Here is a 14984-nt window from a genome sequence, read left to right on the forward strand (position 1 = left end):
AGAGTAGTTTTGTTTCAGCCACTGTGGTGCACAGCTGTAAACCACCATCTAATGTGGGAAGTTCCTCAGATAGTTCAGTGACAATGGCAGACATCAGCACTGGTAGCCAGCTACAGCTAGGTTTTTAAATTGTGCATACTTCAGCTGCTTCAAAATCTGATGTGAAGAAGCATTTCAATTTCCCTATCTCAAGTAATGAGACAGAAAAAATGGTGATGGCCATACAAAAAAACAACAATATATAGACACTGCCACACTGCTGTTACGTGAAAATGCAAGGTGAGAGCGTTTTCAGCATATCTTTCTATTAGCAGTACAAGCTAGCTCTCAATATATCACAAGATATAACTGCATACAGAGCCAAAGACTCGCAGCCATTTTACACAATTAAGAACTCAGATTAGTGAACACTGCATTAAAAGCATGAAATCCCACACTATGGTCAGACACTGTCTCTTTACAAGGAGACGAAGGCTAAAGTTACACAGAGGCTCAAGCGAGAAGAGTCTGTTTTTTTAAACAGAATCAAACGGTTAGCTTGTTACTGTGATGTTATATAGTCAGATAATAACCCATGGGCATTGAATAACACTTACTTTGTCAAACATCACTCCACCATCACCACTGTAACATCAACGTAGGAAAACAGGAATGGGATACATACAGTACAATAGTTTTTAGTGGAAGTGTCATATTTGCTTTAACCATCGGAAGAAATACCCTACAAATCAGAAATTATATAGTCTGCTTCTATCATCAAATATTGTGTAACCAATCTTTTGCACAGTCTCCCACTAGCACACAATTATTTATGATTATTGTTAGGGGTGTCCAGATCATATTGCATGATCGGATATTGGGGCCGATCAAATGGTTACAGACTTGATATACATATATATAGGTTATATCGAAAAAATGATAAGAATATATATATATATATATATATATATATATATATATATATATATATATATATATTCTTATCATTTTTTCGATTCTAAAGACCAAAATAACAGTATTTATGTGGTGGTACAGAGTCAGACTGTCTCAACCCCACACAGAAACAACGCAGGGCATGACATCACAACAGTGATACTATTGGTTGAATACCGTACAGTAGAGCAGAACATGGCAGGAGCTTTAAGCTGGGAGCGTGATGTATCAGAACAGAAGTATCGGATCTGGACTTGGTATTGGCAGATACTCAAAATCAAATGACTCAGACTCGAACTCGTGGGGCAAAAATACCTGATCGGGATATACCTAATTATTATATCTTAACTGATTGACTTTGAGCAACAACTCTTAATAAAACTTAGTAATGGATACTTAATACTTTTGGAACATTTATGTTGCTTCTTTCATTTTTTTTGTTTGTTGTTTTCTTCTTTCTTTTTATTCAGCAGACTTGTTAAATATGAAGGCAATTCTCAGTAGAATGAGCTGGTTTAAAGCACAGCCCTTCTCTTTTCATCCCCCCTTGCATTCCCATTTTTCTCCCCTCTTTCCCATCTCCTCACCCCTGAGGAGCCAAACTGCCCCAGTGTTGAATGAGCGCATGAAAAAGTGTGAACTTGCTCTCAATGTGGCATTTCCTTGCCCGGAAAGTGTGAAGGTAGCAGAAACGAAGCCAGCCCTGGCACCATTCTCGCCCCTGCTCCCTCACACATCATTTGCACTCTTTGGAAAATGCTATCACTGTGGGCAGATTACTTGCTTACTTCATTTACTGCCATGTGGGGCTCTGGGGGAACTGATAGCCTTTCAGAGGGGTCGCAAGCTGAGACACACATCATCAGCACTGATACAATGTGATTATGACCTGAATCATTGCCAGCCGGGGAGGCAGGAGGCTCAGTGGCGCAGATTGACCGTGAGGGGGGTAATCAGTCTGGTCTCGGAGAAGCTTTTAACAATCACTCCCTCACCTTTTGAAGGAAAAAAAAGTCCTCGATCTGTTCACACAACCATGCCAATGTTCAGGGAGAGGCAGGGCAGACAGAGAGGTGTAATAAAGAAGAGCTGGAGCATGGAGTTGGCAGAGACTTTCCAAAATGCTCTCACTCATTGTTCTGACAACAATATTTTCTCTGCCCAGGCTTAATGGGCTTGTAATGAGCACTGTAATATAAGCAGTAGCCTAGCGTAACCTGTAAACCTTAATTAAGTCAGACAGCCACCTTAAAGCAAGCCCGCCACTGTGCTCAGTCACCATCTCATGATCCTGAAGCCGACTACACTCTTCCATCACACCTTCATCAATCACTCCATCCCCTCATCTTCTGCTCCAAATCCTCCTCTTTATCTCCTTTCACTTCCCTTCCCATCATCCCCTCACCTTGAGAAAAGGCTTGGTAGGGGAATGGACGTCGCTGAGCGTGCAAAGGAGAATCGCTGTCCATCATGAGGGCAAGAAAATAGTCCCCGGACCCTCCCTTGTACCCTCAGTGACCCCTGAGCAGGAGACCTCAGCCATTGATTTGTTGCTACTCGCTCATATAGACTACACTAGCCCTCCAGCAGCAGTCCAACAGATCCATAGGCAGCATGTCCCAAAGGAGCTTCCAGTGTGCAAGGGTGTGAACGTGAGTATTTACAGAACATGCTTGTGTTATAAGGGAGGCGTGCATTGCCTAATGAGTGTGACAAATGCAGTAAATTCTTTCTGAAAGGCTGGGTGTATGCTTCAGAATCTGTACGGGGGGCAAAGAAGCCATCATAAAGATAAATAGAGATATATGTTGACACCTCTGTGCTCACATTATATTGTATGGCACTGAGGTTAAATAGTTCTCTCTGGGCACAAGTGGTTCTTCATATATAATCCAACTGTAGGGTACTTCTCTCAAAAGCTGACATGTACTTGGAGCTATATTGTAGGCGTAGTTGCATTCTGAAGGCAGAAAACAGCAATTCAGTTCACCTAAGTAGCTCCTGCTAAAGCTCCCAAGACACTAAAAAGTAATGCTGTTTGAGGGTAAAGGTGAAGCTTCAGGAGGTGACATGATAGATTGCAATCACCCGCCCATCCCCAAGTTGGCAAGAGCCCTCTCTATATATGGTTCTTTGGCAACCCTCACCGTACTGTAGACTTTAAAGTAAGCCTTATAGCTTTTGTAGACTACCTTTGTACTTCATCTCTCTTCTGCTGTTAAAGCCAAGGTCCGATCTATAAATACATCTTGGCACGCATCCCTGATGAGCAGGCTAATTGACACTGTTAATGGATGAAGTTTCACAGAGCTGTAAATAATGTGTAGGTTCACACTTACTGCCTCCCGCCGTGCTTCTTCTGGGAGGGCAACACGAGTTTACCTGCCAAGTCCTGTCTCTCCGGCCTGTCATGCCTCTCCCTCCCTCCCTGCAACAAAGTCTGCTCCAACAAGGGGATTTACACAGAAATCAATAAAAGTTTCTCTGAGACCCCCCAGTCAAAGTCAGAAAACTGCTCCTCTGCCTTTTAATGTACCAAAACATCCTCTTGGAAAAACAAAAAAGGACTAAGCAAAAGGACATAATAAAAACCCTTTTACTTGGCTCTGACCCATTGCACAGCTACACAAAGTAGTGCATTATGTCTCCACTGACAGTCATTATTTAATGTACTTGATATATGATGCATTATTTCAAACAATGCATGTCCTTTCTGAAAGGTGAAAGCCATTATTTAAAACCATCAATTGATCATTGCACAGATCTGAATCACAAATGACTGGCAGCTTCAAACTGACTGCAGACTCAGAGGGGGGGAGGGCTTTCAGTTTGATTTGAGATACCTTTACAGACAACGCTTCAAAGGCCCAAAGGTTGCTAGAAAGAAGTGATTAAAGGAGGAACAAGGAAGAAAGACGTCAGGAGAAGAAGAAAACACCACACGGCAATGCAACACACACAAACACACACACACTTTCTTTTCCATTACAGCTTTACTGTAAACAGGCCTCCTTCAGTGGAAACACTAATTGCACTTGTCTTTATAAACAAACTTCTAATGAGCACTCTGTTTCTTAAACTCATTCTTTCCATTCAGTGCATTCACTGAATGGAGCCTCACTCCAAAAACGTACTTTCATTTATAACCTGCATGACAAAAATGTGTCTATATGTCTTTCCCCTAGATTTGTGTCTTTTATCAATACATTTTATACCAATAAAAACCTTGTTAGACAGATTTTTGTTGGTCAATGTAAGGGATACAACCTGCCTTTGACTCTTCCTGCTGGACATCATAATATCTCCTGCATTTAACTGAAAAGAGAAACATGCATGGCGGTAGCAAATGAAGCTTTTGCTGTTGAGGATGTACCACTACTGTTCCCATGCATAGATGGTGACTGGGCAGGTCGTCAAAATAATATATCTACTGACCATTATTTTCTTTTTTTCAACAGTCAAGAAACAGTTCCAACTTGAATCTTTCTGAATGAAACCTCAGTCATAGTTTTGCAGTTCACAGAAGTTGCACTTAACTTCCAGGACCTGCTGTGCCAATGTAACATTGTGTTGTTTGTGACACTTAAGGTCAAAAAATTGTGACAAGTGTATCATTGGATAATAATCTGAAGTTTTTCCTAAGTTTCACTTAAAAAGATAATGGCACAACTAGAATGTCAAAGCATTAACCTCACATGGTGTGGGTAAACACAGTCAATGGAGAGAAAGCGCTGTTTAAATTATGCTGAGCACCACTGTTCACAGCATCATCCCGGCTACAGCTAGCAGTAGCAGCTGTTGCAACTACTTTTCATACTCCAGTACAAAAAACATTGTGCTAACATTCAAACTTACTGTATACTGAGGTAAATGAATCATGCATACAAGTATTTTAAATATATTTCTGTCAGATACACGTTCATAGAGCATTCCTCACCCTGATGGAGACACTCAGTAGTGCAAGGTAAAAATTAGATTTACTGGGTTATAAACAGTGCACCTCCATAAAAAGCAAAAAAAAAGTGGCATAAGATGCATGTTTTGTGAATAATATTAATCCATATATCACATCATATATTATATCTTATGTCAAAAGGATCATATGGCATCATATCATAATCACGCTGTGTTGTACTGTATCTTATATATTGTGTGAAGTATCTTATTACATCCTTATACCTATCTATGGACAGATAGGATGAATGGCAGAGGCACCCTTCTGAAGTGAACCCAAAGAGCACACAAATCAGATATGAGAACCCATCAGCCATTAATTAATTTGAGTAGTCTTTTTTAATTAAGCCAGATCTACCATTAAGAGTGAGCCATGGAGAAGCTGCCATGTTGGGACTCATTTAAAGTCCACATACTATGTTCATTCAACCACATTTACATTTTGATCATCAAAAAAGAAATACAAATTCTATCTTTTATCCGAGGCGTCGGTACTATTTGGCATTCATTCTGCTTGTGTCACACTAAAAAAAGTGGCTGCGATACATCTCCAGTACAAAGCCCTTGACCAGTTTGTGTCTCTGGCAATAAAGCACAGGGACTGTTAGCTACAGCGCTGCAGCTTCACTGGGAAAGATAGATGGAAGGAGTGAGGGGGGAGATGGCTGCGTGATGGAAGGGATGGGGTGTGAGGGGATTGGAGGGTATGAGGGAGGGGGGATTGCTGGAAATGAGGAGGACATGGCCCTGCAGTCGCCCACAGATGCTCCCCCCTGTCTCTCCCTCGCTCTATCCCTCCGTTTGAGCACAGTATGGGAGCAGTCTTTTGGGGGAGGCTGGCAGGCAATCAGTGATGTCATGCCAGCAGTGCAGCGATGGCAGCTTAACCTATTTTCGGAAATACCACAGAATTTCTATTTTTAACTGTGCTGAGCAGCATGTATCTTCACACATGCCTCACCGACCTGAGCATTTATGACTTTTTCCAATCATAAATGTGCCTTAATCACATGCTGGGGATTTTTAATATACATATGTAGGCAAAGGTTCTTGATGTTCTTGAATAATTTAGAAATGGCACTGTGAGCATATTTTAGACTGTTTTTATTGCTTACATAAGCATTTTTATTGTTGCATACCTTAGTATTTCTTATAATTAATAACAATAAAAATATTGGCCTCTGAGATGAGAAAACATATCATTTGCAGTATCAGCAGTAGTGGAAACTAAGTATTACGAGTGTTGCTGGAGGGATTTTCTCTGTTAACAGCTTTCATACTATTGTTTTATACATCTGCTAAACTTGGCCTCTGCTCCTCCTCCTCCTCCTCCATCCTCCATCAATCCCGCCCTCCGGTGTCCAAACGGCTCTCAACCTGTCAGTGAATCCTGCGTGTCCCAGGCTGAGCCATCACTCTACCCCCTCCCAGCCTGCACAGCCTGGGGATAAAAGCAACTATTTGTTTCTGCATCTCTGACAAACACTTCATCTTTCCCCCCTCCACTTATCCATCTGTCCATACATCCACTCGTTCTGCACCCATGTGTCAGTCTGTCGTTTGCCTCGTGGGCCCTGCTGCACACATGTGCCATCCTCCTTGTGACAGTGCTCAGGCATATCTGTGCATCTTTGCTGTCGTGTGCACTCTCAAGTAGATACATGTGCAACATGTATGCATTGTTCATTTACACCAGCATCAGGGGCTTAACCATTTGGCAATCAGAGAGATGTGACAGCTTGACTAATCTGTGATTGTGTTTTGGCTAAAACACAAGGGTTAGTAAGGCCTCTAAGGACACAGTTCTATAAGTCAAGACAAATAACTTATTATTTTCCAGCCTTGTACGGGGCTTTATCGCATGAGTTCTCCTGAACCGTTCCAAAATAGAGAGGGATTATCACAAAACATTGCATTAAAATCTCTTCTCCCCACTCCCTTGTTATTTCATTTTCCTTCTAAAATGAATCTGTGCCCAGCCAGGCTCAAACACAACATTAAAGAGCTCGTGCTATTCTAACAGGAACTACCAACCCCCTCCTCTGTCCCTCGCTCCTCTTTTCTCCCTCTGTGCCTTTATAACCCCCTCCTCATATGAGAACACTCTGCTCTGTAGGCAATGGCACTCTCTTTAAGCTCCCCATACAAAACAGATAGACTTCTATCCCTCTATTTAGACAAAGGAAATAGCTGTGACCTTTGTGTGTGAACAGGACAGCGGTAGGCTTACCAACTCTATTAGACCCTCAAAACACCAAAAATAAGTCAGGCCAAAACTCTCTCCTGGAAATCTGAAAAAGACTTTGCATCAGCTCGAGAGAATAGAAAACAGTTTTCTATGTCAATCCAAAGAAATCCATCACCAGACTTTCCCTGCTATCACATTAATATTTCTGACTAATACATCATAGGTTATTGATTTGAGAATGCAAAGTTAGTGATAGAAAAATAATAATTCTTGTCTCGAACATAACTTCTTATCACAGCAACAATCATTTCACTTCAGCAAATGCTGCATCAGCAATTTCCATTATTTTCAGCCATAAGTAATGGGACACAAGCTTTTAAAAAGACTCTAATCTTTAACACCCATGCCATTACGGCCGTGCCTTCAATCATGACAGTGTCCACAACCTGAAACAAACCATCATAAACCTTCATCTGTTCACTCTTAAAAAAATCTAAATTTACTGTGTAGTTGCATAAACTAAATTGGTCTATTTTTCTTTTTGACCTCTCGTTACATATTCTCATATCTGTCTTTGCTCCCGGCCCACATTAAGAGCAAACATATTCCACAAAGGTCACAGCATAACGGCACTTTCAACACACTGAAAGCATAATATACTGCGAGCCATAATGAATGTTGCATCGAAGCAGGAAATCAATCCATCTGAAAGGCTCACTCGGGCAGGGATTAAGGGGAGTGATGCAGACACAGAATAAAAAGCCAGGTGAGTTTGGTGAGTGGACAATGACCTCCAGCAGAGCGCGGCCTTGTCGGCATCACAGATTGGCAATCTCCTTGGAAAAACCAACAGAAAAGAGGGAAAAGAAAAGGGGGGGAGGCAGCGCTCCTCATCCTGAAGTCAAGGCCCATAGCGCCTGTCAGTAGCAGTTGAGCTGCTGCATCTTTTATGAGGAAAGCCCTGTTGCTTATTACAATATTTACAGACGTTTAAAGATTGCAAGGCGAGTGTTGTTGCTGCATTAGTTTGGCTCGGTGGCCTTCGCTCACTAGCCCTGACAGAGGATTTTATTCTGGATTTGTTAAATCGAATCACTGCACAAAACTACAAGGAGACTGTGAATTGTTTTTACTGCCTCAGTGTTGGGCCCTGTCAATATGCAAAGAACATGCAAGGTAAAATAGCATCACTCATCATTGCAGGAAAGTGAAGAGTAAGAAACAAAGAACAGGAATGTATATGAAAGTATATCAAAATCCAATAACTGTTTTTTGATTGGTCCAAACCTCATGACAATGGTGAATAGTTAACAACAAAAGCAAAACTAGGAGCAAACCAAACTGCACCTATCATAACAACACATGAAGAGGTTTGTGGTAGATTTTGACTTCTGCCCGTTGAAACTGTGGCACAATCAATTAGGCTGCAGCTATCAAGTATTTTATTATTCGAGTATTCTACTGAAAATCCCATAGATTAATCGAGTAATCGGATAAAATACATTTTTGTTTAGTTGAAGAGCAGTTATTTTTCAAATGAGAATTTTTCTCTTTAAGAAATAGAATTTTCTGATACAGCATGTCAAAAAGAGCACTTGCTTTGGTAGCTCCAAAATTTGTAAACACACTTTGACACATTTTTTGTGCCCTGTTCATCTCATCAAATGTTGCGGACCCAAATGGCACCAGTTTCGTAGAATGACCCATTAGTCTCCAAACTCCAGAAAAGAAGCTTTGTTGCTAGTTGCTATTTAGTATAAGAGGTAGCTTGAGGGGTCTGAAAACTCCCTTAATATGGCCTCAGCTCTATATGAAATACCAGAGAAGAAAGAGAAAATTATTCAAGTATTTTTTGTAATCAAGTACCTCGAATAATTTGAGGAATCGTTTCAGCTCCACAATCAATAGTTTACACCAGCACTCTCATTTGTAAACATCGCAAGCAAGAGATGTAAACCGTCACTGGGCACAGGTGTGGAAGCAGCCTGAGGAGCTACAGGGCACCAACCGTCTCCATCAGTTAAAAAAAGAAATGCAAGATCCTGTAATCTAGGAAGCAGTGCTCATGTTCGCATCTTTAAGTTGCAAGTCACAACAAAGCAACTTGGAACATTAGTGGAAGTGATAACAGCAACAGGAATCAAAGTTGTAACAACTGAATCCTTTAGGTTCAAAAATGTGTCCACTGCTAAAGAACAGCTGAATAAGAGCAGAAACATCAACTGTTAGATATTGATTTAGCCAAAATGTGAAAACTCACACTGTCTAGAATCTAATTTTCCTATAGCCCCTTGACCTTACATTCTTACTGTCTTAGTTAAAACAGGTTTTCATGTGTATATGCCTTTCTTTAAGTTTTAAAATCTAAAAATCTGATTTGATTAATAACAAAGCTCATATTGTGATCACAATGCTAATGCCATTAATTATGCAGCCTTAACTTAACTGATGCTAAGCATTGCATGCATTAAAAAGACCTTAACAAAAGTGTTTGATTTGATTATTAGTCACACAGCGGTCATTATTTGCTACACTGACGTCTGGTAAATCAGTAATATCATCACAGCGTGTTGTGTGTGTCCTGTCCATGTCATTTCTACAGCTCTGTTTATAGTCTGTAAGTGAATTTATCCCATCTGTTTCCTCAGGGGGGATGCTGTCCTACAGCAGTGCCGTGATCTTTGACTCTTTCCATAAGGCACACACACAGTATGGAGACGTGAGGATGCACCCACACTTACAATCATATCAATGAGGAAAAACTGAACCTTCACCCAGCTCCAGCTCAGTTTAATGAAACTACTGCCTTTAGGAAAACAGCAGCCTCATATTAATGCCATATCATTTTGCTTTGATGCATATGCTGTGTCCCAGCTATTCCTGTTTCCTTCCTTCCTTCTATCTTTTTTATTAGGAGGGCGACCCACAGAGGAACGCTATCCATCAGACAAGCGCAGAGGGAGAAAAAAAATAAAAACTTGAATAAATATTTCATTAGATTATTCTGTGATTTAATGTGCTTCTGCTTGGCTGAGGTCTACAGCAATATCTCTGGTCCATTTATAAATGCATTAACACGATGATACCCGACAATAGCTTAATATTGATACCAGTCAGAGCTGGCCGGTAGATTGAAGCAGGGATTGTTGTGTCTGTCTGCCTGCTGTGCTGAATCACACCTGAACGGGGAAAAACTCTTCCTTCTTTTGCTCTCTTTTGATAGTATGTTACTTAACTGCACGAGGGAGGATCAGTCATTCTCAACAGAATTCACAGGATAAAAACTGTCCAGAGAATTGGAGCAGTTCAGTCCTCAGTGAAAGAGATTGCAGACTGTTTTTGGGTGTTTTTCGTGTATCAACCCTTTTTCAGAGCAGAACTGCCAAATAGTAAAAGAAATGAGAAATAAAATGAAATAAATGCAATCAGAAACATGCAAACTGAACACAGAACTGCCAATTAGAGCCTTGATTCTGCATTTATGCATGTGCACTGACATGCAAGTGTGTGTTCTGCATGTGCTATAAGTGGGAGCTAATTAGAGCCAAAGGGTGAAGTTCTCAGAGTCTATGATAAATTCAACATCAGGAAATCCTTCACCTATTAATACCAATTGGGTGACAATAATTGGCAGGCCATCGGCAGTGTGGGCAGAATTAATCGTTTGAAGAGGCAGACTAGACTGAATTTTTAATTGGCAGAGGCAGCCACTGTTTAGGAAGGCAACCAGCTGATCACCCAAGAGACTGCTGCTTCAGACAATGCACATTTGCTAATCCTCTTGAGTCAAGTTATTATGGCCATGCATTATTATCACGCTTTACAAACTAATTCCATGTTTTCCCTCATGGATTACCACGGGGGGAAAAAATGGTTGCATAAGAAAAGAGGGAAGAATAAACACACAAAGCACAATGTGCATGAACTGGAAATCAAAATGACAGAATAAGTGCAGTGACTACTAATGCACAATGCTCAGAGTGATGAAAATAATGTGTGCATTCAGTGTGTGTTGGCGTGTGTGTGACACCAATCCATACACATAAGCCTCTTCTGCTAAATAATATGATTAACTATAAACAAACTTCAGCGACACTGACAGATCAGGGTCTGTTTCAAAAGTGTTAATCATTTAGCATTTTAAGCAATTAACCGTAAGTTGTCTAAGCAGTACTTATCTGAACTAGTTTATTGTTTATAAGTTTATGGATAAAGGTTCAAGAAATTACTTTGAGAAGCAAATAAGACTTGGTTTTTGTTGAACTTCCTTAGCTGCATTCTCACAAGCTGGTGTTTCAGATTTTTGTTAAGTTATAAAAGAGTGATTGCTTTAAAACTTTAAAGAGAAAATAGCACAAATGCACACATCTTTTTACTTGAAATTCAAAAAGAAGTCATTTTTTCTACTAAGCTTTTTAGGAATTTGTCCACTGTGGACAAAGATATCTTGACTGAATACCAACAGCGCTTCTAGTTCGCTCATTTGACAGAAAAATGTATCTGTGTTGTTAGAAACTAAAAACAATACAATAAGTAAATAAACAGGACATTAACGCAAGTAAAACCAATCCACCAATAAAATGTATTTCTTGTATTTTTCTGTTTTCTCTCTTTGCAAACATATCTACAGCCTCACGTCTTTCCCCTGACACCGGGATCAGGTGAGAGCCAATCAAGAGCAAAATACTGCAATCATTATGCAACACAGTGCAATGACATTTTAGTATATGTATGCACACACATGCACAAGCAAACACATACTGCTGAATGCCAAATGAGTGCTGCACTGAAAAATATCTTTCCTTCCACACATATCTACTGCAGCATCTGGGGTGTTTGCCATTCAGGCATGTGACTTCATGAAATATGCAGCTAATAGGAGCTGTGATAGCACGATGTTGGTGTACAGTGTGTGAAACCCTATATGTTGGGTTTTTTTAGTCCAAATGTGATAGTACGTGAGGTCTAAAGCTTATTTTGGATCACAGGATAGTTCCAGTATGAAATGAAATTGTTCTGTAAATGTTAAACCTTTGTTTCTGCTTACATTCACCCTATACGATCATATCCTAAAGGCATCTTTTTGTTGTAGTCCTTCTGTCATTAAAACCATGTAATCGATGCAAAGATGTCAATCCACATAAATGATGAGGAAAAATCATTGCTTATCCGATGCAGCTTCAATACTGCAACATGATGACAACCTTTGTTCTACTAACAAATTTAATAACTAGTGATTGTAATTTTATGACACTGAGGACATGACATTATTTGCAATGTTTGTAAATGGCATTTTCATTATTGAAACAGATTGCCATTCGTCTTTTCTAAATGTCACAGCAATAAAAAGCTTATCTCCTGTACTAACATCCCTCACATATCAACATCTGCTCTGCAGGAGAGCAAGATGGAAATCCAAAGGGGGTAAAAACATTGTATTGTGACTAAATGAATGTCATGCCAGTGATTGGTTTTTCAAAGCCACATCCAAAAACACACAACTCTTCTTTTCTAAGAAGAGAGTTGGCCTTGTGTGTTAAGATGAAGGATTTCAATGGCATTTATTATGTCAGTATGATCAGAACTTTCATGGAAGTCTCCCACAATATGAGAATGTCTCTAAGATAATATTAACCATTATACATCCAATGAGTTCTCACTCTGAGGTTACAACTGATTCAGCTGAGCTCCAATAAGAATGCAATGGGAGAAAATTTAAATAGAATGTAAGATGTGATGATGATGATGATGATGATGATGATGATGATGATGATGATGATGACGTCTAACACAGTGTATAAGGCTGTGAGGGGCGACAGCGTACTGTGAAGTGGGTTTCCCACCCCAGCAGTGATGTACCATACACTCCTGATAACAAACTTCCTAATGGGAGCTGGAAGTTGTCAGTGTGTACAGTGAGCTGAGTGGATTTACAGCCTCAGCCTCCTTCAGCCTTCAGCAGCAGCAGCGCAGCAGCTCTGCCCACTCTGTGGCCACGTCCGTCATCTTGCGACAGTCCTTGCGCCCTTTGGAGACACTGTGGTGTAGGCTACCGAACTGATTTCACCATGCGGGGTTTGCACACAACCCGACTCGCACATGGGGGAGATGTTAAAGAAAGCATATGGATGAATAAATGATGCCGCCTCTCCGTGGAAGACGGGACTGGCAGGGGAAGGCTCTTTAAAAATGCATCCTTTCCAAGCGCCTCTGCCCCACTTAACAGCGTGTTAGGGAGAGACTGTTCAATTTCAATAAATTACTGAACAAGACCAACATATCAAGCCACCAAAACACTCCCGGTGATGAAAACCACCATAATATCTGTGAATATACCATTTACATTCCCCTTGTCAGAAAATGTTGAAGAAGCAAGGTAACACAACAAATATTGTGCTTTCAAATGAAAAAGAACTTAATGCTTTGAAGAAAATAAAACAGACATGGGACGAAATAAGAAAACCTTTAAGGTAAATAATAGATTAAAATATTGTAATGATGCACATGATATTCCTGCTGAAGAACAAACTGATATCAGATCTGGATAGAACCGGAATAATAGAAAAGTAGCATGCACCCGTATTTACGAGCTAGTATTTCAGCAAAAATGACTTCTTAGAGCTCAGCCTGTGTAATAATTAGCAATTATTAAGCTAAATTCAGGGCCTCGCAGCGCTTTGAAGGGGCGACACGTTACCTTTGTGCATGCCGGTGTATCGGTCCTTGAGAACTGTCAGTTCGTGGATTTTCCCAAACTGTTCGAACAGAGGTTTCAGGTCTTTTTCCTCCAAGTTCCGCGGTATCTGCCCGATAAACAGCTTAATGGCATCTTGGTCTTTCATGTTGCCGCTCTCCGGATGAATTGAAATGGGTTCTGACCCGTTCATGGGTTTCGGGAATGTGATCTGAGGGTACTGGTGCTGATGTGGGATCAGTAGTAGTGGGTGTTGGGTCGGTGGTGCCCCCGGTCCGGTGAAAACCAGGCTGGAGTGAGCGGGCTGGGGCTGCTGTGGATGGTGCTGCCTTCTTGTTTCAGTCTGAGTGAATCTGGCCATTCTGAGCTGGGAGCAGAGTGGATAATAATGACAACACACACACACACTGTGAGAGAGCAAGCACTCAGCTGGAAACCAGGCTGACTTTCTATCCGACACACAACACACACGCACACACAGTACGAGGAAGAGGGGGGTGAGAGTGGCGGAATAAGCGCACAGGAGCGATATTAAACACTCTGCGGCGACACCCAGTGTCCCTTATTAGTTACTACACCTCAGAGCAAGCCCGTTCAGCCAATGAGCTGGCATGTGACATGGGCGTCCCAAGCACCCTTTCAATATGATCATGATGCATGTGACACAATTTTTAAATAGAAAAGCCCTCCTCTCAACCCTACAGGAAGAACCACTGCATGTCGTTATTTTAGAAAAATGCCAAAACTATGAAAATTGTTTGTTCTCCTTGCAATTGACTGAAATCTTAGGTGTTACATTAACGATGACTCCTTTCAGTTAAGTCATGCAGTAAGAAGCTACAGCTGGCTTCACATGCTCATACCTGTGCATGTCCAATTAAAAAGTACACCATGGAGTTACAGCTCCTAATCTCTCAAGTGCAGACTGTGAGGAATACATGTGCTCATGTGACAGTAAAATACATTGATTCGTGAAAGTTTTGTGAAATGAATAACACATCATGCAAATAGCAAAGTAAAGTCTGTGCATGTAGTTCAGTAGTGAAATAAAATTACTTAATAATGGTATATATATATATATATATATATATATATATATATATATATATATATATATATATATATATATATATATATATATATATATATATATATATATATATATATGAGACTTTGGTGGTACAGACACTTTTCTGTCCTTAAAGTTTCACACAA

The 14984-nt window shown here is 40.5% G+C and overlaps 1 protein-coding gene across 17 annotated transcripts in view; it reads right to left on the reverse strand.

The window, feature by feature from the left end:
• The window catches only part of celf5a (cugbp, Elav-like family member 5a), a 215654-nt gene extending 201418 nt beyond the window's left edge, over positions 1-14236 (reverse strand). For 10 of the 17 annotated variants that reach the window (XM_074667423.1, XM_074667418.1, XM_074667420.1 and 7 more), the window contains exon 1: positions 13773-14236. In XM_074667423.1, coding sequence (XP_074523524.1) covers positions 13773-14130 — 358 coding nt within the window. In that variant the 5' untranslated portion in view covers positions 14131-14236. The remainder of the gene's footprint in view (positions 1-13772) is intronic. The other 7 variants (XM_074667425.1, XM_074667424.1, XM_074667412.1 and 4 more) reach the window with 2 other exon arrangements.
• Positions 14237-14984: the final 748 nt, after the last annotated feature.

The sequence above is a fragment of the Halichoeres trimaculatus genome, unplaced genomic scaffold (assembly GCF_033239565.1).
Source record: "Halichoeres trimaculatus isolate MK-OKI-2021-1 unplaced genomic scaffold, fHalTri1.1 fHalTri1_scaffold_4, whole genome shotgun sequence".
NCBI lineage: Eukaryota > Metazoa > Chordata > Actinopteri > Labriformes > Labridae > Halichoeres > Halichoeres trimaculatus.